The sequence below is a fragment of the Phacochoerus africanus genome, chromosome 9, assembly GCF_016906955.1.
Source record: "Phacochoerus africanus isolate WHEZ1 chromosome 9, ROS_Pafr_v1, whole genome shotgun sequence".
In the NCBI taxonomy this organism is placed as follows: domain Eukaryota; kingdom Metazoa; phylum Chordata; class Mammalia; order Artiodactyla; family Suidae; genus Phacochoerus; species Phacochoerus africanus.
The window spans coordinates 96,819,539-96,844,300 of NC_062552.1; the positions used below are offsets into that span (position 1 = coordinate 96,819,539).

General features: G+C 47.2%; 1 protein-coding gene across 1 annotated transcript in view; it reads left to right on the forward strand.

Moving 5' to 3' along the window:
* The first annotated feature begins 256 nt into the window (after nt 1–256).
* TTC9 (tetratricopeptide repeat domain 9) overlaps nt 257–24,762 on the forward strand; it is a 35,011-nt gene continuing 10,505 nt past the window's right edge. The window contains exon 1 of the mRNA XM_047796489.1: nt 257–894. Within this exon, the coding sequence (XP_047652445.1) occupies nt 489–894 (406 nt within the window). The 5' untranslated portion in view covers nt 257–488. The remainder of the gene's footprint in view (nt 895–24,762) is intronic.

The following is a 24,762-nucleotide window of genomic DNA, read 5'->3' on the forward strand; positions in this document are numbered from 1 at the left end:
GCCGCTTCTCCCAAGGCCGGGTTGAATGGGAAAGAACGGGCCGGTCTTTGTCATTAATCCTCCCCTCCTTCAAAGGAGCCAAGCTTCTTCCGGGTCAGCAACAATCACCGCCAACCCCATCGGGCCCCCGGTCCCCCATACCGCTAGCCCTGAAGCGTGCGAGGGCCAGGTCGCCACCTCCGCAGGTTGTGGGAGGGGAGGAGGGCGAGGAGGAGGGCGGGCGGGCGGCGCGGGAGTGGGGGAGGGAGGGAAGAAAGGAGGGAAGGAGGGGAAGGCAATCCGAGGAGGAGGAGGAGAGAGCAGCCTCCCGCAGACAGCGAAGAGAATGGGAGTGCGGGGCGACAGACCGCCGCGGGGTGTCACGGCAGTGGCCGAGCTTGCCAGGCGCAAGGCCGGTGCCCGCCGCTTTTAAACCCGGGAGGGCGCGGCGGCGGCAGCGGCGGCGACGGGCGGATCGCGGCGCGCGCGGGGAGCCGGGAGGCGGCCGAATGGAGAGGAAGGGCTCGGCGGCCGGGGCCAAAGGAAACCCTAGCCCGCCCGCGGCCGGTGAGGCGCAGCGGCCACAGCCGCCTCTGTGCGTCCCGGGCGGCAGCGGAGGGACCCCGGCGCGGGGCCAGGCTGGGGCGGCGGCTGAGCCCGCCGAGTTCATCAGGCGCGCGCACGAGTTCAAGAGCCAAGGGGCGCAGTGCTACAAGGACAAGAAATTCCGCGAAGCCATCGGCAAATACCACAGGGCGTTGCTGGAGCTGAAGGGGCTGCTGCCGGCTGCCGGGGAACGGGAGCGGGACTCGCGCTCGGCCTCCCCGGCCGGGGCCCCCAACCCCGGTCGCCTCTCAGAGGAGCAGAGCAAGACGGTGGAAGCCATCGAGATCGACTGCTACAACAGCCTGGCAGGTGAGCTGCGTCGCGTCGCGCCCCCGACCCCTCCTCCCCCTGCCTTCTAGGTCTCCCGCTCAGCACCCATCCCCATTCCCCCCCCCCCGCCCCCCGCCCGGCCCCAGGGGTCATGGCCCGTAGCCTCGGCGCGCCCGCGACGCACACTCTCCAGCTGGGACCTTGCTGCTCTGCCCTGGGAAGGAGAACCTGGGAGGGGGCGCTTTAGAAGAAGTGTGACTTTTAGGATTAGACCTTCCAGAACTCGTTGTCATCCCGCATTCTTCCCTCGCATCCTCGTAAATCTCACCTATAAATAGCTGGACAGACAGATGGGGATTCAGCCGGCCTGGCGGCGACTGCCGCTACTACTGCTCAGCAGTGGACCTGGGTCCAAATGCGGGAAGCAGCACCCAGGGTGGGCCACCCGCACCCACCACTTGCCCAGCGGTTGCGCTCCTCGGGGATCGTTGGCACCGGAGCTCTCCCTCATTTTCCCCCACCCCCGCTGGCCGCATCCCTATAGTAAAGTCCTTCCCCAAGTTCCTTTGGCCTCAGTAGTAAAGGGCAGTTTGCTAAGATGCCTTCAGCATCTCAAGCAAGATGGATTCCAGAATGCCACTTTCTTCTCTCGGAGCTCTGCTGGGGCCCCCGTTGCCAGGTGAAGAGAGCGATCTCAAAGGGAAGCTAGCTCAAGGTTGGGCTTGGGCTGTGCTACATTCTGTCTCCCCTCCCTGCCTTGTTCTCACTCTGCTGTAGCATTGGTCCTCAGGCCAGCTGGCTGCTAGGCTTGAGGGTGAGGGAGCCCTTTGATTGGGATAGAAGGTTAGGTACACATTCCCCAGTATACTTTGGGGATTAAAGTCAAAGTCGGGTCATTTTTAAACATTTAACTCTGGCACAGGAAAATTTAGTCTCTAAAAACAGAGGAGCCTGTAAAAGGTGGAAGATGATGGCAGAGGCAATGGCCCTTTTTGAAAAGCACTCTCTCCTCTCCTCCCACCCCATTTTGTAGGATTTGGCCATGATCTAGCTCCTCTGACCAAATAAAAGGCCATCACTCCTAGTCCCTAATCCTTGAAGTTGCCCAAACTAGCTCTGGACAGTTGGGGCAGAGTCAGCTTAGGAGAATGGGTGTGGCTGAGGATGGATTTGTCTGGTGACCAGGCAGTTGGGGGATTGAAAAAAAAATATGGATAATTATGCTCCATTCCTAAGTGCCAGTCAGCTCTTTTCCTTTTGAGATCCCAAGTGCCAGCCTCCCTCTGCCTTCCCATAATGACATGTCCAGTGTCCTCTTTAATCAGGCAAAGCCCAGGCACTTTGTAAATGGTTAAGCAGTTTACAAACTGCTAATTAAAGGATTGATGAATAATAATAGTAGGAGGAGCACTTGTAGAAATGGTGCTGATACCAGCACTGGTGATAAGGGCAGCAGATAGAGTTGTAGTAATACAGCATAGATGGACTATTTCAACCCATCACAAGGTACACCTCTATTTATATATATTTATATAAATTCCCTTTATTTCCTGTAAGTCTCTGGCATATTCACCACTGCCTGAGGATTGTTAAGGGCCGAGTAACCATGTGTGGAGGAAGAGGCACTCTGGATCACTAATGCAGTGATTTCGGAGTGGTGACAGTCTTATATTTAGTATTTTCCATGGGCATTCTAAGGTTGCCCCTCACCCCATGCTTTTGGCTACTGGCCCATGGCTAGCACTGCCTACCTTCCACCCCAGAAGTGGTTACATTTCCATGGTGAAACCAGAGATGTGTCCTTGGTCAGGCCAGCCCAGTCAGGGCGGGGCCAGATCTAGACAGCTCCTCCACTTTCACACCACCCGCCAAACACTTAGGAAAACTTCGGTGCTAAGAGAATGGAAAGTAGTACTAATGGATTTCTCCCTCTGCTGCCTTCTCCAGTGCTCACCACTTATGAATATTAGTAATTTATGGATTATGAAAGCAAGGCATACCTATAAAATGGTTTTTTTTATGTTTTATTTTTTTTGGTCTTTTTGTCTTTTTAGGGCCGTACCCACAGCATATGGAGGGTTCCAGGCTAGGGGTCCAATTGGAGCCACAGCAACAAGGAATCTGAGCTGTGTCTGCGGCCTATACCACAGCTCATGACAACTCCAGATCCTTAATCCACTGAGTGAGGCCAGGGATCGGAACTCTCATCCTCATGGATGCTAGTCGGGTTCGCTAACTGCCAAGCCATGATGGGAACTCCAATGTACTTTTTTCTGAAAATGCAAAATTATCTTTGACCTTACCAACTAAAGAAATCCATTGTGATGCCTTTCCTTCCTGCATTTTTTTCTATACATAAACGTAAACTATTTACAAAGCTAAGGACCTCTTGTATCCTGCTTTTATTCCCATTTGTCATTATGTCAGAAGCATTTTTACATTTCCCTAAAATATTCTTGTCAAGATTCATTTCACTGGAAACCTAAAACTTTTAAATGTGTATCTATAATGATCATTTGATGGAAGGGAAGGAAAGATGATCACTGTTGCTGCTGTTAGTACAGCATGGCCCTCTTGCCTGATAAAAGGAAGGAGACAGCACCTGCGAGTTTGTTCTGGCAAAAAGGCATCTGGCCCTTCCACTGGGGCTGCCATGCTGGCTGAGCACCCCAGGGGTCTCCAGGCGGGAGCAGTCCAAAGATGTTGGTTCTCTCAAGGATCTGTCTCAAGGATCTGTGCGTAAAGAGAGAAGTTTGGGGGTTTAAAAGGACCATGGACTAGCCCAGAAGTACCTGGAGGATTAGGCTGTGTTGCTAAGGGCAAATCAGCACCAAACAAAAGACTGTTGTGAGGTTTCTGGAGGAAACCTAGGCTTCTTGCACCCTTTACTCTGCATGGAAGGCTTTAGAATAGTAAGGGGGCAGCTAGAATCTACTAAGAGATGTTAGTCTAAAAATCCATTTGGATGACTTGAGGTGACCACTTCACAGGTGTGCAGGCAATTTGCAAGGTGCCTGAGGTTGCGATGTGTTCTAGCTTGGAGTTCCTACTGATTACAAGGGATCTGGCCAGTGGTGTAAGACCTCTAGATTTGATTTTGCATAGCTTATTCTCCAGGAAATTCAAGGAAGGTGATGAGAAGCATCCTCTTCCTTCAGAATTTCTAATGACTTTGATACAAGGATTAGAAATGATATTCTGACTGGCCTGGAAAGATGTAAAAAGGTAATTCTTACCAAGGCTGTAAAAGCAGCACAGACTTGCCTGTTGATCAACTCCTACTGACCTTGAAAAAGACACAGGACTCCCCTGGGGCCTTGAAATGCTCTGTGAAAAACCTCTTGAAGGGCAGTCTTTTGCTTTACATCTCTTCCTGTGGGGCTGTAGTGGCCCCTGCTGCAGTGTGATCAAAAAGTTGCAACGCATAATGACTTTGCTGGTATTTTCAAATTATGTCCAAGACAGTGGCGATGGGTGCTGACAGGCCATGACATTGGATCTGAAGGCTAGATGACCGTCAGCTTATCTCCCTATTCCTGTGACTTTGTATAAGTTCTTACCACATCATTTTACTTTCATTTTCCCATCTATTTAGAGCTATATTTGGGAGTATTTTTGTTTATTTTACCAAAGGGGCAGATAATATCCATTGATCCCAAATTGAAGTCCCAGGACAAAGGATTGACAAGGCCTAGAGAAGTCACACTGGGAAAAGGCCTGGGATGGGAGCCAGCTTTATTAGTCCTTGTGGACATGTCTTGAAGCCGTGGGACCCAGGCCAGCTATGTAATTTGTGAGGCCCAGTGCAAAATGAAAATGAGGGGCTCCTTGTTCAAAAAACAGGGGGAAATTGTCATGAGAGGTCTTAAAATGTGACATTTTTTTTCCCCTTTTTTCATGGTCTCTCTTTCTTGATATGGTATTTTTATTTGGTATTGAATGTCATTACAAGAAAACTGAAATTCTAAATTATTGGCATGAACTCACTGTACATCTTTATCGTGTTCAATGCGAGTTTTAAATAGAAATATTAGAGCATTTAATGTGTGTTTGAAATCTTATAAGTTACACAATTCATGCTTGTACACGCATATGTTGTTTATTCTTACTAGAACTGCGGAAATGCTGATGAAACAAACTCAACTGCTTTTATATCATGTTTTCTATGCATACTTTATATGTGCACTTTCTACCAATCTTGGCTTTCTGATGAGTAAGTCAAGGGAAAGGAGCTATTCCTTATCCTTCTCTTTCTTTCTCTGTCATCATTTTTACCATAAGTGGTTGGCCAGTACAGAAAAGTAACGTAAGCAAGAAAGGATATGATGAGGTTTGGGGTTATTTGGTTTTTAAGAACATCATTGCTTTCTTTGTGCATTTGAAGCAACTTCTGGGTTGAATGGCCTCTTTGGGCTGTCAGCATGTGTGCTTACTTAGTTATAGACCTAACACTCTACTTGAGTTGGGTCTTGTGGAACTTCCCTGCACTGTGGATCCTCTGGAATTCTGTATTCACGGGGCGTCCTAAATGCTATATGCTTTATGGGGCTGCAAAGAAAGGTTGTGCCTGTCTCTTCCGCTCTCATTCATGCCCCATTATCCCATCAGGCTTCATCTGCACAACACAATTTCCAAGATAAAATTATTAAGAATTTTAAGGAGTTCTCATCGTGATGCATCAGAAATGAATCGACTAGTATCCATGAGGTTGTGGGTTCGATCCCTGGCCTCTCTCAGTGGATCAGGGATCTGGCGTTGGCGTGAGCTGTGGTGTAGGTCCCAGATGCAGCTCGGAGCTTTTGTAGCTGTGGCATAGGCCTGCAGCTGTAGTTCGGATTTGATCCCTAGCCTGGGAACCTCCATATGCCGTGGGTGCGGCCCTAACCCATGGCATATGGAGGTTCCCGGGCTAGGGGTCAAGTTGGAGCTGTAGCTGCCAGCTTACGCCACAGCCACTGGATCCGAGCCGTGTCTGAGACCTACATCTCAGCTTATGGCAACGCTGGATCCTTATCCCACTGAGCAAGGCCAGGGTTCAAACCTGAGTCCTCATGGCTGCTAGTCAGATTCGTTTCTACTGAGCCACGAGGGGAACTCCCAAAGAAAACAATTTTAAGAAGGCAACAGCAGAGCATCAAAAGGCCCTTCTGAGCATGGGTCCTATGTGACTGCACAACTTACCCACGCTTGAAGCCACCCCTCAATGGGACACAAGCAGGTAACTGGTCATGTACATCTAAGGTGGAAAGACTTAAATATAGACTCTGAAGAAGGTTCTAAGACAAAAGGTACTCCACAGAAATTGATGTAAAACCAAAGAACCAAGCATAAATATGATAAATACGAGCAAATTACAAATGCAAGAATACAGCGGGGAAAAGGAGGTCAAGAGCTAGAGACCAGCAGTAATCTGGTAACCGGAAGATGAGTCAGTGGGATAAGAATTGGCAAAGGAATGGGGAAGAGAGGGGCTTCACACTAAGATGCTCAGCCAAGATCCTGCCATCTGGATGGGGGAGCTTGTCTGGCCAAGCCTTTATTGATCTGAGGCTGTTCCTCCTGTTCCTCCAGCAGTCCCTGACCGGTTAATCTTAAGCCTGTAAATGTGGCTTCGAAGATCATCTTCCAAAAAAAGATGATTGAAACTTGTAGAATGCTTTCAAGAAAAGGATATTCTGAGTATAGACTTTGGGCTGAGTTTCTAAAGTGGATTCTGAAGTTCCTAAGTTTCCCTGCAAAAGTAATGAGTTGCATGGCTTGTAGCCAGAAACTCTTTAGGCCATCTTGAAGTGAGAGTCCCTACAAGCCAAAATACATGGGAGTGCCCCATCCAAGGCCAAGGGACTCAGCTGCAGTGTGGACAGAAAGGCCAAGATGTGGAACAGCCAAAAGCTGTTCCTAGAGCTTCACAGGTTGGGAGTAATGTCCCTCCATATGGGACATTCTCTTCTTCCAGCTCTTCTCTTTCACCACCAGGCTGTGCCTCCACCAGACATCTAGGATGAAAACCAAATGTTTCAGCCGACCAACCAACCAACCAGCAATTTTCGAATTCCCAGGTATCTGGCTTTGGGGAAACTGGACGTCCATGCTGAGAGAACAGAGCTTCCCATTTTCACCAAGACAATTAGTGTGGCCCATCCCCAAGTACATAGCAGCAACCACAAACTCTAGCACAGACAATGGTACCAGACATAAAAAAAAAAAAAAAAAAGCCCAAGATACTACTACAGAAGATTAAAGGAGTTTAGTTTCCCTTGGGGTATTCATATAACCTTGAAATTACCATTAGCAGGGTAAAGCTCATTATCTTCTTTTTATGCATACATACACGCTTTCATATCAGCAATAAAATGATGCCATGTCTAGTCAGACTCAAAAACCAACAGTTCCCAAATATTTTTTGAAAGGAAGCAGGATGTGTCGTGCCAAGGACTTGAACTAGGAGAATTCTAGGTTGAAAATAGATCCAAGTGGACTTTCAAGAGAAAGTCCTTTGGCTAAAATAACTTTAAAAGAGCAAATTACAGACAAGGTTTATGCAGAAGGAGCTTGCAGGGCAAAAGTTTCCCTTCCATAATGTATCTGTGCGTAAAGAACAAAAGTGCTACGGAAGTGGTGCTGATTAGCCAGCTCGAGAGTTATGTAAAATGGGGATTATGATTTCAGATGTGGATATGGCCCCAAAACTTGCAGAGATGCGTGAATTTCCTTGTCAACATTACCACCTTGTCATCAGCATGAGCTTAGGCACTTCCAGCAATAGGGGTACTCACCACTACCTAAAGAGACTCACTTAACAACCACCACCACAAAACACCAACTACAATTATAATAACAGTAACAATGGTGGCAGTAAACACTACCAGGATGAGCCCAGTTCCTGGCCCCCAGTAGCTGTTACATCAATGTGTTTGAAATGAAAATGCTTATCCCAGCATTTGTCTCATATTAAGGATTCAATAAATGCAATCATTCCATTAATATTAATTGAGCAACTAATAAATGCTACCCCTGGGCATGGGGGCTGGGTACACAGGAGTAAACATAAAGGACAAAGTTACTGCTTTTCATGAACTTACCTGTGTATCGCTATAACTTCGTGAGACAGAAAACTCAAGCTTGGAACAGTTAAGCCACTTGCCCATGGTCACATAATAGTATGTGACAAACTGGGATTTCTCATCTGCCAGGTCTAAATTTCCAAAGCCTATAGTCCTAACCATTCACCCCTTAGCCTCCATCCTTGGGAGTTTCTTCCTTAGGTACTAAAATTCGCCTCCTTATAATTTCTATCAATCCATCCATATTCTGTCTACCCTTCGAAGCAACAAGATAGATGTCTCATCACTGTAACAAGGACAAGCCTTGACATTTTTAGGGCCCTTCGCTTGTCCATCCTCCAGTCTTATCTTCTCTAAGTTGGACCTTCCTTTTTCCGTGATGATGTCTTATGTGATTGGGATTCCCATTCCGTGATCCTCCTGGGTGGCTAAGGGGAAAGTGTCCTGCATCCTCTAACCAGGTTCTATGTCACTAAGAAGGTGACCTGAATTTGTAGTGACAGAGAAGAAGAGCTGGTGAGTCATAATTTCTAATGAGCCTAGAAGCTTGCAGAAGCCCCACCCATACCTCCTCCTGTTTTTTATCCCCCTTGCTCCAGAGTGTGTGAATTCCAATTAAGAGCTCTTGAGAAATTTGAGTGGAAGTGTTAAGAGTAGGAATTCATTTCAGCCATTTTCAGTAACCACTTGGTGGATACAATGACTCACTAGAATAATAATATCTGGACTTGTCCAAATGCGTTACTGCAGACCTGGTCAATTTTTTTCATTCTTTTGTGGCTTTTTTTTTTTTTTTGGTCTTTTTTGTTGCCGCAGTCGAGGCATATGGAAGTTCCCAGGCTAGGAACCCGCAACCTCATGGTTCCTAGTCGGATTCATTTCTGCTGCACCAAGATGGGAACTCCCAGGGCTGGTCAGCTTTAATATCATGTAAGTGATGACACCATCATTTAAAAGAAGGATTCATGGAGTTCCCTTTGTGACTCAGCAGTTAACAAACCCAACTAGGATCCATGAGGATGCGGGTTCGATCCCTGGCCTCACTCAGTGGGTTAAGGATCTGGCATTGTCATGAGCTATGGTGTAGGTCACAGACATGACTCAGATCCTTTGTAACTGTGGCTGTGACATAAGACTGCAGCTGTAGCTCTGATTCAACCCCTAGTCTAGGACCTTCCATATGCCACAGGGTGCCGTCCTTAAAAAAAAAAAAAAAGTATGATTCAGTTTAGGTGCTAGATGAGATTGGACACAGTATTATCCTGTGTGACATGGGACGTTTGCTCTCCTAACATCCTGTAAAGTGGTATTTATTTTTTAGTTTGTGTTTTTATGACCAGCTGATAAGTTCTAACTTTGTGGGCTAAAATTCATCTCCCAAGAAACAGAAACAAACCCCCCTCCAAACCCAGCACTAACAGATTAGCTGGCTCCGTGTCTAGAGGGAGACTCACATGACAGCTAGTGGCACTTTCACTGCGTATGTGAACTTAATCTGGTCACAAGACCTCTGATCTTGAGTTTCCTCAATTATTAAATGGGTATAATTATGCCTGCCTGACTCACAGGATAGGGGTGAGGAGCAAGTAGATAGATAATGAACAAATGTATTTGACAAACTATGGAGTATTGGAAGGGAAAATTTTCCTTTTTGGTGGACAGGGATATTTAAGAGAAGAAAAATAAAGAAAATAGAAATAAGAATGGGAACTGCCCAATGAAGGAAATTCCCACCTCTGATCCTAACAATTTTAAGATAAAAGGGAGACTTGGTTAGTATCTACCAGGAAAATACTCTTGATGTGTGGTTCCTGCATTAAATGTCTATGGACACTGACTCTCCCATTTTGTTTCAAATACACTAAAATGGTGGCCCAAAGGCAGGTTGTTTAAATTCTACCAAAAAAAGCTCATCTTCTTAAAAAGTGTTTCTGATGAGGATAACGAGGGATGTTCTTTGAAGGCTCCATCTCCCACCGGTCCTCAGAAACTCCCATCAAGAGCACAGCCAAAACCTGACTTGGTGCAAAGTGACCGGGACAGCAAGTTCTGTCTCTAACTCACCAGCTGCCTTGGGTCAAGGAATTCTACCTCTTGGGCTGTAGTTTCCTGATGTCTAAAAACCGAGGGTTGAATGCCAGGATCTCTAAGGTCCTTTCCAGTTCCGAAAAGGACAATTCTCCACATCATTCTTTCTGCACTGAGTGGCCGGCACCCGGAATAGGAGAGGTCTGTGGACTCAGACCAGTCTCCAAAATCTTTTATTGCATGAAAAGGCAGACTGTAGAACAGTGTTTATTCACTTGGTGTAAGAAGGAGAAAAAGATATCAACTAGCATGAACATATATGCTCGTACAGTATTTGCTTTCAATAAATGATTTGAAATTATACAAATGAAGCTGTTCCCTTCATTCGAATAAGAGACTAGGCAGAGAAATTGAGGAGAGGCTTTAACTTTTAAAAAAAGTTATGAAGAGTTCATTGTTTTTGGAGTAGGTTAAGGGTCACGGGACAATTGAGGGGCTTTCCCATAGACTGCCCCCCCCCCCCACGCATGCGCAGCCTCTGCCATGATCAGCATCTCCCCCGGAGGGGTGCACTTGTTACCGCTGGTGAACCTATATTGACGCATCATGATCACCCAAAGTCCCATAGTTTACACTGGGGTTCCCTCTTGTATCGTGCATTCTAGGGGTTTAGACAAACGGGTAATGACATGTATCCATCCCTGTGGTACCATACAGAGCTCCTTCACTGGCCTAAAAACCATCTGTGCTCCCCTTTTCCTCTCTTACCCCCACCCCGGTAACCACGGAACTTTTTTCTGTCTCCATAGTTTGCCTTTTCTGGAGTGTCTAGTGTTGGAATCCTACAGCATGGAACCTTTTCAGACTGGCTTCTTTCATGTAGTCCTATGCATTTAAGGTTCCTCCGTGTCTTTTTTTTTTTTTTTAACTTTTTATTCTGTATCTTTCTGTGGTGTGTGACTTCAATAACGAGATGCATGACTGCTTTTATTTCTTACGAGAAACAATGACAGGGAGTTCCTGCCATAGCACAGTGGGTTAATGATCTGACTTGTCTCTGCGGCACTGCCGATTGGATCCCTCGCTCAGTGCAGTGGGTTTAAGGATCCAGTATATGTCGCAGCTGCAGCTTAGGATCAGACTGTGGCCAGGGAACTTCCATGTACTGTGGGTGTGGCCGGAAAAAGGAAAACAATGACAGGATTATCTGTATAGAAAAATGTTGGATAGTTTGGCTTTCTTCTTTTATTGTCCTGAAGAAAACCTACCTTACTACTTTTAATGCTGTCCTGGATATTTCCTGTGCTTTGTCTAATCTTGTCAGTAACACCAAAGATGTCAAGCAAAATTATCCCAAGCCCCAGACTTTCTCTTAAGATCCCATAAAGTGACCTATCCTTTCTGCAGTGGCCACCATCCCCATCCACACATTGAAACAGGGCTGGATGCTGACAGCAGGGTACCGCACAGTAGGACCACAGCCCTCTGGACTGCATAGCATGTGAGGGACAGTTTGAAGGTGGAGAAGGAAGTTGGGTCAGAGCCTGTGGTATAGACTGGTCCTGAGAATTAGTGATGTGCTTCTGGGGTTGAGGAAGGGACTGAATGTCTGCTCCATGTCCAGGATTCCTGCTGACCCCACAGACTAGGAAGTCCTGCCCATTGGCAGCTCAGACACAGCAGCTCCGGCACCCGGAAGGAAGCTCACTCACTCATCAAACCTTTTTTGGATGCTTGCCATGGCTCTTCGCAGCCCAAATCTAAAGTCCACTGTATTCTCCCCAAAACGTGGCATGGGGCTGTGGGAACAGGGTTCTAGTTCTAGTCCAGACCGCTGCTAACTTGCTCTGAGACTTTGCAAAAGTCGGAGCCTCAGTTTCCCCACGTGCAAACAGTGGATGTTGGGCCAGATGCCCTCCCAGTCCCCTCTCAGACATATTGAACCGTCTAGAATTGTAAAGACCTTCTAACTCCCCTCCTCCCTTGGCCTCTCTCTCTTGAAGCAGCCAGACTTAGGAAGGAAATAGGAAACAAGCTCCCTTTTGTTCTAGTTTACTGATATGTGCTGACAAATAATCATGAAAAATCTCAGCTAAGATTTCCAAGGTCGCCTTGCAGATGTGGGGGTAAACCAAAAATAAAGGAAGGTGCAGCCTCCCAGGATGATAGAGTCAGACAGAGGGTCTTCGAGTGAAACCAGAGTGGGGGTTGGAAGCCTATATAAAATATTATCTGGGCCCTGGAATCTAAATTGATGGCACCAGATATTACCTATTATTGCTATATCTTCTCAGATTATTCCAAAAGTCAGACTTTGATTCTAAGCAGGCAAGCAGTCGCTATAAGAAATCTGGCAAAACTAGCTACATTAGGCTGGGAAGCTCTGGTGGAAGGAAAAAAAAAAATAAAGCTTTTAAGAAATGAACTGGCAGGGCCAAGAGTTTCAGGGAACAGTTGCTGGCTAAGCTATAGCATCTCAGAGAGTTGCCACCCTTGGGCTCAAGACTGGAGAGCCTTGAGGAGACTGGGCCAGTTCTGAGTATTCAGGGATGTGATTCTGAGCCTGTCTCATGCTGAGTCAGAACTGAGCTCCTTTCTCAAATGGACCTGAACCCCAGGCTGTAGATGCCCCTGGGTCATTGGAACTTTTGTGGACTTTTCCCTGCTACCTATAGAGAGAGAAGGGTTGTGTCCTTATGCATGCCTCCCAGTGAAGATGGGAGGGAAGAGAGGCAACACAGAAGAACAGACAGGCTTCAGGCCTTAGACCTCAGAAAACCTGTAGGGCAATGTGGCCTAATGGACAACAGCTTTACTTAATACAAGAGGATCTGGGTTTGAATCCTGACTTCCCAATCTCTACGAGCTTCTATTTCCATGATAGCATGGGAGTGATAAAATGCAGCACACAGGATTAGGATGGTGATTGAAATTAAAGGACCCAGTGCATGCCTGCCTCACAGCACAGTGCCTGGCGCACATGTAGCAGATGCTTAATGTAAAGCCAGCGCCTACTCCAGTAGGTGCTATGGCAGGAAAGTGTGCAGGAGGGGAGGAGAAAGGACTCAGCAAAGGAGGCTATGGGGAAATGTTTGGAAGCTAGGGAGCAAAGAGGGGGCAGGGTAATTTTCAGTTCCCTAAGTGGCTACAGTGCAGGGGAGGCGAGCAAGCTGTGAACCAACAGCCTTCAGTGTGGGTGTTTCCTACCTGGGCCCATGAGGCTGGGTGAACAAGTAACCCATCAGGCTCCCTCTGAAGGGCAGCTGAGCTCCAGCGGAGCCAAGGCCTTTGGCCCTTGGGGTCTGTGCCTACTTCCAGCTTCTCAGGATTCAAGTCAGTCCAGGAAACACTTAGAAACTGCTGGGTTCTAGGCAGACATGTCTCTGGCCTGAGACTGTGATCATGCACAGGAATAAGCCTCAGTTAGACTGTTTTCTGCCACTCTCCATCCTCGGCCCCAGGATTCTCTGACTCGTTCTTTGAACTGAACTAGTAGGGAGAGAACCTTGGGCCGTCTCACAAGTTAGATCAGCTCCGAGTCTGAGAGCAGAGAACAAGGACTTGCCAGGAAGAGAAGATACATGCTGTGATCAGTTGGTTCCCTGGGGAGCTTCACAAGCACGAAAGCGATGGGACGGGAAAAATGGACTAAGGGGAAGGCAAAGCCTCTGGCCAGCAGTTTCTGCTCTGCCTGGTCTCCGGTGCCTTATGCTGGTGCCAGCTTACTTACGGATAAGGAAAGCCCCCGACTTGATCAGATGTCCTGGGAGGAAAACTACTAGCAGGCGTGTCCGTCGGAAGCTCCTTTTAATCCCTCCTTACAGGCGCTCCTCCACCAGAAGAGACCCTGGGCCTCTCCAAATTGGTGCTCCATGAACAGGCAGTGCTTTCCACCCAGGAAACCCTTCAGAAGGCTTTAGCACAGCTCTCCTCCCAAGTTCCACCCCCGCTCTCTTTGAAGACATCATGGGCAGAGGTGAATTTTTTAAAAATAAAGTCACAGTTGCTGTGGGTATTCTTTTTTTTTTTTTTTTTTTATGGCTTCGCCTGTAGCATATGCACATTCCCAGGCCAGGGATCAAATCCAAGCCACAACTGCAATGTGGCAACACTGGATCCTTTAATCCACTGGGCCGGGCTAGGAACTCAGAAGGTATTCTTAAAAAAAGATCATTCCCTCCTTAAGAGGAACTCTGATGCCTGCTATTACAAATTCTTCACCCTGATACACACATACCCATCTGCAGCTTCCCAAGCCGCTGCAGTTGGATTCTTAATCCCCTGTGCCATGGCAGGAACTCAGAAAGTATTCTTAAGAATCATTCCCTCCTTAAGAGGAACTCTGGGAGTTCCCGCCGTGGCGCAGTGGTTAACGAATCTAAGAACCATGAGGTTGTGGGTTCGATCCCTGCCCTTGCTCAGTGGGTTAAGGATCCGGCATTGCCGTGAGCTGTGGTGTAGGTTGCAGACACGGCTCGGATCCTGCATTACTGTGGCTGTGGTGTAAGCCAGCGGCTACAGCTCTGATTGAACCCCTAGGCTAGGAACCTCCATGTGCCGCAGGTACGGCCCTAGAAAAGGCAAAAAGACAAAAAAAAAAATAGAGGAACTCTGATGTCTATTACAAATTCTTCACCCTGAAACACACGTACTCCTCTGCACACCCTCTGTGCGCGCGTGCACACGTGTGCACACTCATACACACTTATTTTTCACTGATTCAGGTTGTACTGTACAAACATTCACAACCTTCATTTTTTCCACCAATATTTTCCACTAAAAACATTTTTCAGTGTCATTAAGTATTTTGTACAGCATGATTTTACTGTCTGTGTCATGTTCCATTATGCCAGTGCCCTGTTATTTGTTTAGCCAGTCTCCTACCGATGGATCTTTAGGTTATTTTCAACACTTTGCTATTATACACTGTGCTGCCATAGAGAGGCCACAGAAGTGCCTTTTCTGCTGCACATGTGCCTGTCAACTAACTTATTCCCAGACATAGCTGGTTATGTGGTACTTGCCCTGGTGCCATAGAAAGATGGTGGGAGAAAGACAGAAAAAAAAAAAAAAAGAAAGATGGTGGAGATGCATCAGGAACAGGAAAGATGTGACTGGGGTCACAGATGGATGGCAGGAGAGGTGACTGGGACAGGAGAGGAATTTTGTAAAGTCTAAAAAGAAAACGGGGGTGGGGGGGGTGGGGGGGAGTTCCCGTCCTGGCACAGTGGAAACGAATCTGACTAGGAACCATGAGGTTTCAGGCTCAATCCCTGGTCTCGCTCAGTGGGTTCAGGATCCGGCATTGCCATGAGCTGTGGTGTAGGTCACAGACGTGGCTCAGATCCTGCGTTGCTGTGGCTCTGGCGTAGGCTGGCGGCTACAGCTCCGATTCAACTCCTAGCCTAGGACCCTCCTATGCCGTGGGGGCAACCCTAAAAGGACAAAAAAACAAAAAAAAATTTTTTTTAAAAGAGAACAGGATAGTATTTTGGCTTCTGAGATTTTCTACCATCCTTCCTCAGAATTCCTGCCAAAGGGCACCCCCCAAACAAGATAAAGATAGTATCAGACATTGGCTTTTTTTCTGAATATTTCTGGGTATATAGCCCTCATTGCATTCCACATGGCCCACCTGGCTCTTCCAAAGGCTCACTTATAACCCAAGAAAGGGATGTTAATAAGAACTGTAGTGAGCAATGATCATGCCCCACCTTTTTCCTGCTACTCCTGTCTGTGTGTGCACCACAGTGAAGCCAGGCATGAGCGTTGGGGGCCATGGATGGGATCCCTCGTAAGCATGCTGCCATGGCACCCCAGTCTACTCCTTCAGTATTAAACAGGAGCATGTGACAGGCACAAAAGGACTGAGTTGACCTCTCAGGCTCTGGCATTACAACTCCCTGGAGTAGATTCCAATATCCCTTAAAGGACTATCAACATATGCCCTTAGTTTATAAGATTGGGAGTTCCCATTGTGGCTCAGTGGGTTAAGAACCTGACGTAGTGTCTGTGAGGATGCAGGTTCAATCCCTGGCCTCGCTCAGTGAGTTAAAGATCCGGTGTTGCTGCAAGCTTTAGTGTAATTTGTAGACACAGCTCAGATCTGGCGTGGCTGTGGCTGTGGTGTAGGCAAGCAAGCAGCTGTCGCTCCTATTTGACCCCTAGCCTGGGAACCTCCTATATGCCTTACGTGCAGCCATAAAAAAGAAAAAAAGACTTCTAGCCTGGATTTTCACCTTAGCTCTTTTGCCTGCCACTTTGATAGCCAAGCATTAGCCATAAAAGGATGAATAAGAAGAATCTAAACTCCTGGAAGGTATCCTTATCCTTTGAATGCTCTGCATTTCCTTATGAAGCCTCAGCACAGGCCACAGTGAATGAATTCTCGTCAGGTAAGTTCATGAAGAGCTCCTACCCAGGGTTATGTGGTGACAGTGGGAGGGATGCAGCTGCTGTTGTTCAGGCAGCCCTTGAATGCTGGGGGCATCCACTTGAAGAGTTCAAAGGCCAGGAAAGCCAAGGGCAGCTTGGTAATGGTGAAAAGAAGATATTTCCAAAGATGATGTTGGTAAGACAGAAGAACCCCATGGCAATGTTTATTTGAATCCAGTGCAAACATGGGCTAAATTGGAAAAATAGATGGTCAGAAATTAGGAGTTCCTGTTGTGGCTGAGCAGGTTAAGAACCTGAGTAGTATCCAGGAGGATGCAAGTTCCATCCCTGACTTTACTCAGTGGATTAAGGATCTTGCATTGCTGCAGGTTGTGGTCTGGGTCACAGAGGCAGCTCAGATCTGTTGTTGCCATGGCTGTGGTGTAGACTGCAGCTATAGCTCTGATTTGACCCCTAGCCCAGAAACTTCCATGTGCTGCAGGTATGGCCCTAAAAAGAAAAAAAAAAATTAATGTGAATGGAATCAGAGGAGATTTAGGCCGTGAGATAAAGCCAAATGACTCCTGGTCGTGGGAGTATCATCAGAAGTGGGAGAACACTAACTGGGTGCCAGGCAGGGCAAGTAGGATGTGAATAAAGACACTGCCACTTGAAGGGTGCGGGCCCTCTGAGTCAGCCAGCTGCCTGTTGTCATAGCTTCTTAGTGCCTTAGACTTGGAGGAGACCTTCAGAGATCAGCGAGTCCAGGTCTCTTTAGCACCAGCTTTGCTGGAGTGGAACCAATATGGACTTGTGCCTAGACAATCCTGACTCTTTTCCTAAAAGTCAAATGGCCTTAGTGCATCACTTAACTTCTTTAAGCCTCAGCTTCTGGAAGCAGGACTAATAAGACCTATTTCTCCAGAGTCACTGTGAAGGTCAAATGAGTCATAAAATACTGTACAAATGTTTGATGTCGATATTTATTGAGCCAACAATATGTGCAAACCAGTATGATATGGTTTTGCCATGCGGGGATTTAAAGATGCCCTGCAGATGCTTGTCTGGAAGACAAAAAGGCTGTGTCTCATAAATAACTACAGTGGGCACAGGCCAAGTCTGTGGCTATGAAAATGACTTTATTCTTTGGGAAATGGGAAGGTCCATTTAATGAACATACCTGTAGATCTAGCCTCATCAGAAAAAGACTACCCTCCATCAGGCAGGGGTACGCCAGAATTCACAGTATTAGAAAAATAGTCATTTCTCAGCAAGTTAGAAATAGAAGGAAATTGCCTGACCTTGATAAAGACCATCAACCAAAAAACTAAAGCTAGCATTATACTGAATGGTGAGAGATTGAATGCTGTCCACGACTGTTCATCACAGCAAAATTCATAGTAACCAAACATTGGAAATGATCCAGATGTCCTTCAACAGATGAATGGTGAGCCAACTCTTGATACACCCACACCATGGAATACTACTCAGCCATGAAAAGGAATGGACTATTGATACATGCAACGACTTGGATGCATCTCAAGGAGATTATGCTGAGTGGAAAAAAAAAACTAACTTCCAAAGACTTCGTACTATATGAGTCCATTCATATAACACGTTGAAATGACACTTCAGACATGGAGAATGGATTAGTAGTTGTCAGGGGTTAAAGAGGTGGGGAAACAGGAGGGACATGAATGTAGTTACAAAGGGACAACAGGAGGGATCTTTTGATGGAACCGTTCTGTGACTTTGGAGGTAGATGGGGAGACTACATATGTGAAAAATGGTATAGAACTACACGCACACAAGTGAGTACAAGTAAAGCTAGGAAAATCTGAATGAGATCTGTGGGTTGTATCAGTATCAATATTATAGTCAATATATTTTACTCTAATTCTGTAAGATGTTGCTATTGGGAAAAACTTGGTAAAGGGAGTAAGGGGCCTTTCTGTATTGTTTCTTAACAACAGTATATGAATCTAAAATTATCTCAATAAAAATCTCATTTAAAAAATAACACGGTTGGGGGTTAGTCTTGCCAGCACCAGCTAAGGTAGGGGTTGTTTCAGGAAGAAACCAGAAACGTGTCGTGTCAGCCTTCTTAGGATTACAGTTGACTTTCAGTGGAATTGGAGATGCAGGTAGTTTTAGAACTTAAAAAAGAGAAGCCTTGGTGGAAACTCTGCACTTGGTTTTGTTTGTTTTTCTCTTTGAATGCAGAGAAACAGGAGGCATAGATGGTCCTGGAGAGTTATAGAGGGATCTTCCAGATGAGAAGTGTACAGATGGAGTATCCAAATAAAATGAGCTCAGTTTGGGAGTTCCCGTCATGGCTCGGTGGTTAACACATCTGATTAGGAACCATGAGGTTGCAGGTTCAATCCCTGGCCTTGTTCAGTGGGTTAAGGATCCAGTGTTGCTGTGAGCTGTGGTGTAGGCTGCAGATGTGGCTCAGATCCCGCGTTGCTGTGGCTCTGGTGTAGGCTAGTGGCAACAGCTCCGATTAGACCCCTAGCCTGGGAACCTCCATATGCTGCAGGAGCAGCCCTAGAAAGGCAAAAAGACAAAAAAAAAGAAAGAAAAAGGAAAAAATTTTTAAAATAAAATGAGCTCAGTTTGGGACCATCAAGTTCCCACAGTTACACCTCACAGGAAGCAGAACTCATGCCTCAAAGCTGCCTGATGAGGGAACTGAATTAAAATTCAATATAGGCAGGTGAACATCCTAGGAAGGCAAGGTGGGGAATGCTTAAAAGCATAGTCTCAGGTGACAAATGCCTTAGAATCAAATCCTGGCCCCGATAGTTATTAGCTTTGCAATCTTTGGCAAGTGGCTCAACTTCCTTGGACCTCAGTTTTCCAACCTGGAAAACAGGCAAAAATACTAGAACCTACCTCATAGGCTGTTGTCAAGATTCAGTGAGTTGGAGTTCCCACTGTGGCTCAGCAGGTTAAGAACCCGACTAGTATCCATGAGGACGCAGGTTCAATCCCTGGATCTACTCAGGGGCTTGAGGGTCTGGCGTTGCCATGAGCCGTGGTGTAGGTCACAGATTAAGTTCAGATCCTGCGTGGCTGTGGCTGTGGCGGAGGCCAGCGGCTGTAGTTCCAATTCGACCCCTAGCCTGGGGAGTTCCGTGTGCTGTGGGTGCAACCCTAAAAAGACAAAAAAAAATTTTTTAAAGAAAGATTGTGTTAATGCTTAGAACACTCGCCTGGCCCAATCATGCTTAATCAAGGTGACCTGCTCTTTTCTTATATTCCTGGGAGGATGGATGAACACTACGTACCCCTGTAGGCTAGATTCTCCTGAGCTTGTCATGAATCATCTCAGTCTTCTACCCTGTTTCTTCCTTTCCTGGGCTCCTATTCTCCGGTGAAAAGTCTCCAACCCCCAAATGTTACATGTTGACTGTTAGAAAGCAATTGTTTGCCTACATGTGTGGATTTTCTGGCTCTAGGGCATGGCCCTCTGGGACCTGTTTACCCTCGGGAGTAGTCCTGGAGCTCCCCATGGGTGTCTTGGGCTCTCACGGTATAACCAACTGGATGTTCTTTAAGAAACATACATCCAGGAGTTCCTGTTTGTGGCTTAGCGGGTTGAAGACCCAACAATGTCCCTGTGAGGGTGTGGGTTCGATCCCTGACCTCCCTTGGTAGGTTAAGGATCTGGCATTGCCTCAAGGTACGATGTAGGTCACAGATGCAGGTCAGAGGCGTTGCTGTGTGTGGTGTAGACCAGCAGCTGCGGCTCCAATTTGACCCCTAGCCCAGGAACTTCCATATGCTGAAGGTGCAGCCCAAAAAAGAAAAAGAAAAAAATGTATATAGAAAATGCTAGAATATAAAGTACTAACACAGGTGAGGCAGCCCACCCTTCTGAGGACTTAGTGAAAATGTAGGTTACTGGGCTCCACCCTAGCCCTTTAGAAGTTGCATCGCTGGACATGGGGTCTGAGAATCTCCACGTTAACTGAGTTTGCACAGAGGATTCAATGAAAAACGTTGTGGCATTCTCAACAGATTATCAGGGTGTGGTCTGGTGCTTGGGAAACACTGATTTTTCTCATCCTGACAACAAACCTTCAAGGTAAAGACCTCCATCTTTACTTCAAAACCGAGATTCTGAGAGGTGAGCTGTTTCAACCCGAGGACACCAGGTGAATGCCAGTGCTGGGGACATTGTCTCGAATCAAGTAACTCAGAGGCGCTGAAACTGGCCAGCAGTTTCTCTGCTAATAATATTTCCCCCTTTTCTTATAGGCTTTCCCATGCCTATGGCATCAGGAACCAGGCCTGTTCATTTTCCTGCCACAGCCGACTTTGAGAGCTCCTAGGTTTTCCAAAGTATTAGGACTCCAGAGGAGCCCTGAAACTTTGGGTCCGTCCACCACCCCGGCCATACCGCTGTCACTGAAAAACTAACTGTGGGAGCCATGCACCTAGAGAAGGGCTGGGAGCAGGTGGGAGGCAGCTTTCACGGGTGTGGGGTGGGGGGCGGGGATAGAATCAACTGTTGACTCGGAGGCTGTCTAATCTATGATCATTTAGATGCAGAACCTCGTCCCATCCTTTCCCTAAGCCCCCTTTTCGGGAGGCAAAGCTGCTTTTACCAAGTTCTCTGTATATACCCACTCACCCCCTTTACTTTTTTAAAGGAAAAAGTAAAACCAAGCATCAAACCTAGGTGTGGGAAACGTTTGGGGCAAGTGTGAGTTTAGGTACATCTGAGACCGTGAAATAAAAGTGACAAGTCCAGGGTGTTCCCTTCGTGGCTCAGCTGTTAACGAACCCAACTAGACTCCCTGAGGATGCGGGTTCGATGCCTGGCCTCGCTCAGTGAGTTGAGGATCTGGCATTGCCGTGATCTGTGATGTAGGTTGCAGATGTGACTCGGATTCTGTGTGGCTGTGGCTGTGGTGTAGGCCGGCAGCTGTAGCTCCAACTGGACCCTTAGCCGAGAAACTTCCATTTGCCACAGGTGTGGCCCTACAGAGAAAAAAAAAAGAAAACAAAGGGAGGTGTCCAGGTTGGGCTCTGCCCTTGCTGCATGGGTTTGTGGGTGGAGCATCATGGCTGATCTTGGAATCAGCTCACGTCCTTGGCGCAGCTGGCATGCGCTAAACACTGCATCCAGCATTGTGGTGCATTTTCCCACCTCGTCCTCAGAACAGACCTGTGAGGGTCTCTACCTTTATTTCAGAGACAGGGAAACTCGGTTGTAGAGAGGGCGGATCACTTTCCTAAGGCCACATAACTGGCCAGAAGTAGTTAGGATTAGAACTCAGGTCTACCCTACCCCTAAATTCTTCATGCTTCCTAGAAAATAAACAGCTCTTTGTGCAAACTGGGGTTTGCCTGTCTCCTCCCAGCTGTCTTCGTTGCCATCCCCACAACCCAGTAAAATAAAAGCAAGCCCAACGTAGATGATTTCTGAAATGAAGATTCGAGGCGTTTGGAGGGCCTAGAGCTTTAAGTAAACAGCCACTGTCAGAGGGAAAGCTCCCTGTGTTACGTGGCAATGGCCACTCAGACAGTCACATGCCCTGACCTAGTAATTGTACCCCTGGGATTCTGCTAAGGTTATATTTAACATAAACAAAACCTCCATGAAGTTACTTTAGTTACTTCAGTATCTAAAATCGAGGTAACATAAATGTCCAGAAAGAAAAGAGAGAGAAATCAGGAGAAAGGAGCTGTTTTCAGAACTCTGAGGGCAAGCCCTTGTGTACACAGAGAGGAAAGCCAGCACCTTCATGGAAAGGAGAAACTGGGTGGCTCATAGCAGTCCTGGATATGGAGTCTAATAAATAAAAATTCCCATCATTTCACTGCACATGCTGCATTCCCATGGCTCTGCCACAGAAAGACCCTCTATCATTTTGCAAAATATATAAATAGCAAATCACTGATGTACACCCAAAACAAATATGTCATGTTAACTTTACCTCAATTAAAAAAAAAAAAAAAATCAAGATGCTGAAAAACAAAGAAAGAAAAGGTCTCTAAATTACCCTCCAAAATGTATCTGACCTATTCTTGAAAATGTGCCTGAAATGAAGCTGTAATTCCCCACACTCTGTGTAGGATTCATAATGGAAATTTCCTCTGATTAACATACACGTTGCTGGGGAAACCACATTTGACCAGTGATTTCCTAAAGCATTTATGAGAATCCTTCTTTTGTGCCCAGCGCTGTGTGAGGCATATAACCTATATGTTAATTATCTCATTTTATCATCATAAGAGTCCGTACAAAATAGGTATTAGTACCTTCATTTAACACAGGTGAAGGAGACTGAAGGCGCATCAAGGAAGAACTTGGATTCCGGCCGGGGACTGTGTCTCCAGATCCAGCCCCGATGCGCAGCCAAAATGCCCCAGGACGGGCACTGTCCCCTGTGCCTGTTCAGTGTGGTAATGATGTCCACTGGTTGTTAGATGTCCACGTGGTCCCGAATGTCACCTCTATCCAGATCCAAGCTCCTTCCGCTTGGCTGTGATGCCATCGCCCCTTGGAATAAATTTGAAAATGATTCAGATATTTGGGTTTGGGACAATTTCCCCCGGAAATGTCATAGCAACTTCCTGGGCCCATTCCCAAAGGAATGGCTAGCAGGGTGTATTCATTTCCTAAGGCCGCCATCATAAAGCGTCACAAGCTGGCTGGCTTAAAAACCCCAGAAGTGCGTTGTCTCACGCTTCCGGAGGCTCCGAGTCCATGATCAAGCTGCTGGTAGGGTTGGTTCCTTCCAAGAGCTGTGAGGGAGCATCTGTCCCAGGCCTCTCCTAGGAAGCTGCCAGCATTCCTTGGCTTGGAGGTGACCATCTTCTCCCTGTGTTTCTTCACGTCGTCTTTCCTAGGTGTGCCTATCTCTGTGTCCACACTCATACTGAGTTAGGGTCCATCCTAATAACCTCATTTTGGCTTGATTGTCTCAGTAAAGACCCCCTTTCTGAAACTGACAGCATTCACAGCCTGAACCTAGCCAGCACACAGATTGGGACTTGAACCCGCATGCTGGGACTCAAACCCAGCCAAAACCCAGATGGGGGCTTAAACCCACCATGTTAAATTAGAATTACTCACCCTGTGTCTGGACTCACTGAGGTTCCGGTTCTTTATGCCTCCGCGTGGGAATTCAGCGAGAGACAAAGTGATGGGCAACAAATTTATTAGGATAGGACACTTGTGAGAGATGCAAATGGGCCAGCAAGGAAGGAGGATCAGGTGGGCCACAGTTTTATCATCCAAGGGGAGTGGGGGTTGGAAAGGCCTGCCTCTTCCTCTCTGGGATTAGTAGCTCCTCCTTAGCATCCTTTAAGGTGTGTATTCAAATCAGATGAAGGGCGGGTAGTCTTCAAACTGTTGCCCTAGGTCTGAATCTGAATGCAGCCCTCATCCCAAACCCCACCCAATGACCTGGGGCAATTCTCGAACCTCCACTGGTGGAGCAGGCCTTCCTTGTTCTGATGGCTTTCTTGAACTTACAGTGGTCTCCCCCACCCCACCCCCCCCCCCCCCCCCCCCCACCCCCCACCCCCCGGTTTCTCTCTTTATCCATGGTCCCCTAGTGGGACTTCTACAGCCACCTGTGCCTACTCCATCCCTAGCATTTCCACCTGGGGTCAAGTTCTAGGGTATAAAGATTGGGACGCCCACCCACCTTTTCAGAGGACACAGTTCAACTCCCAACGGGGAGGCAGCCTCAAAAGGTGGCTTCCTTCTCCTCACTCTGGACCTCGGAAGGGTCTTTCCTTCCCTCTGGCCCAGCCCAGGCTTCCCTCCTGTGCAGCAGGTTAGGGCAAACAGTAGTCAATCGGCTGTCAGAAGAAGACCAAGGACTACACGCACTTGGTCTTGCTTCCTTTCATCCACTTTCTCTTCATTTCATGCCAACGGGTGGCATTTTGCCCAGGCTGTCACCATGCCCTGCATGCACCAGGAAAAACAAAAATACAACAGGCTCCTGAGCCAGGAGAGCCTGACATGTTTTAGCCTGAGGTCTTGGGGAACGTTAGACTGAAGATTTCCTGAGTGCTTGGGTTCTTAGAGGCTGGTGTTTCTTTAAGTTTCTGATTATCTAACTCTCTCCTCCCGCAAAGACTCCTCTGTGGAACGAAGAAAGTCTGCCAAGCTCTTCTTCATAGGATCAGACCCTTACCCCCCAAGGTTGGCAGTGGAAGGGGAAGCTCCACACAAGAGGAGTGATTAGAGAATTACAACCCCAATTCTTTTGGGTGGGGGCATGGGGTGCTGCACCAGCAGCGTATGGAAGCTCCCGGACTAGGGGTCGAATTGGAGCTGCAGCTGAAGCCTATACCACAGCCACAGCAATGCCAGATCCTTAACCCACTGAGTGAAACCAGCGATCAAACCCGCCTCCTCATGGATGCTAGTGGGGTTCTTAACCCGCTGAGCCACAACAGGAACTCC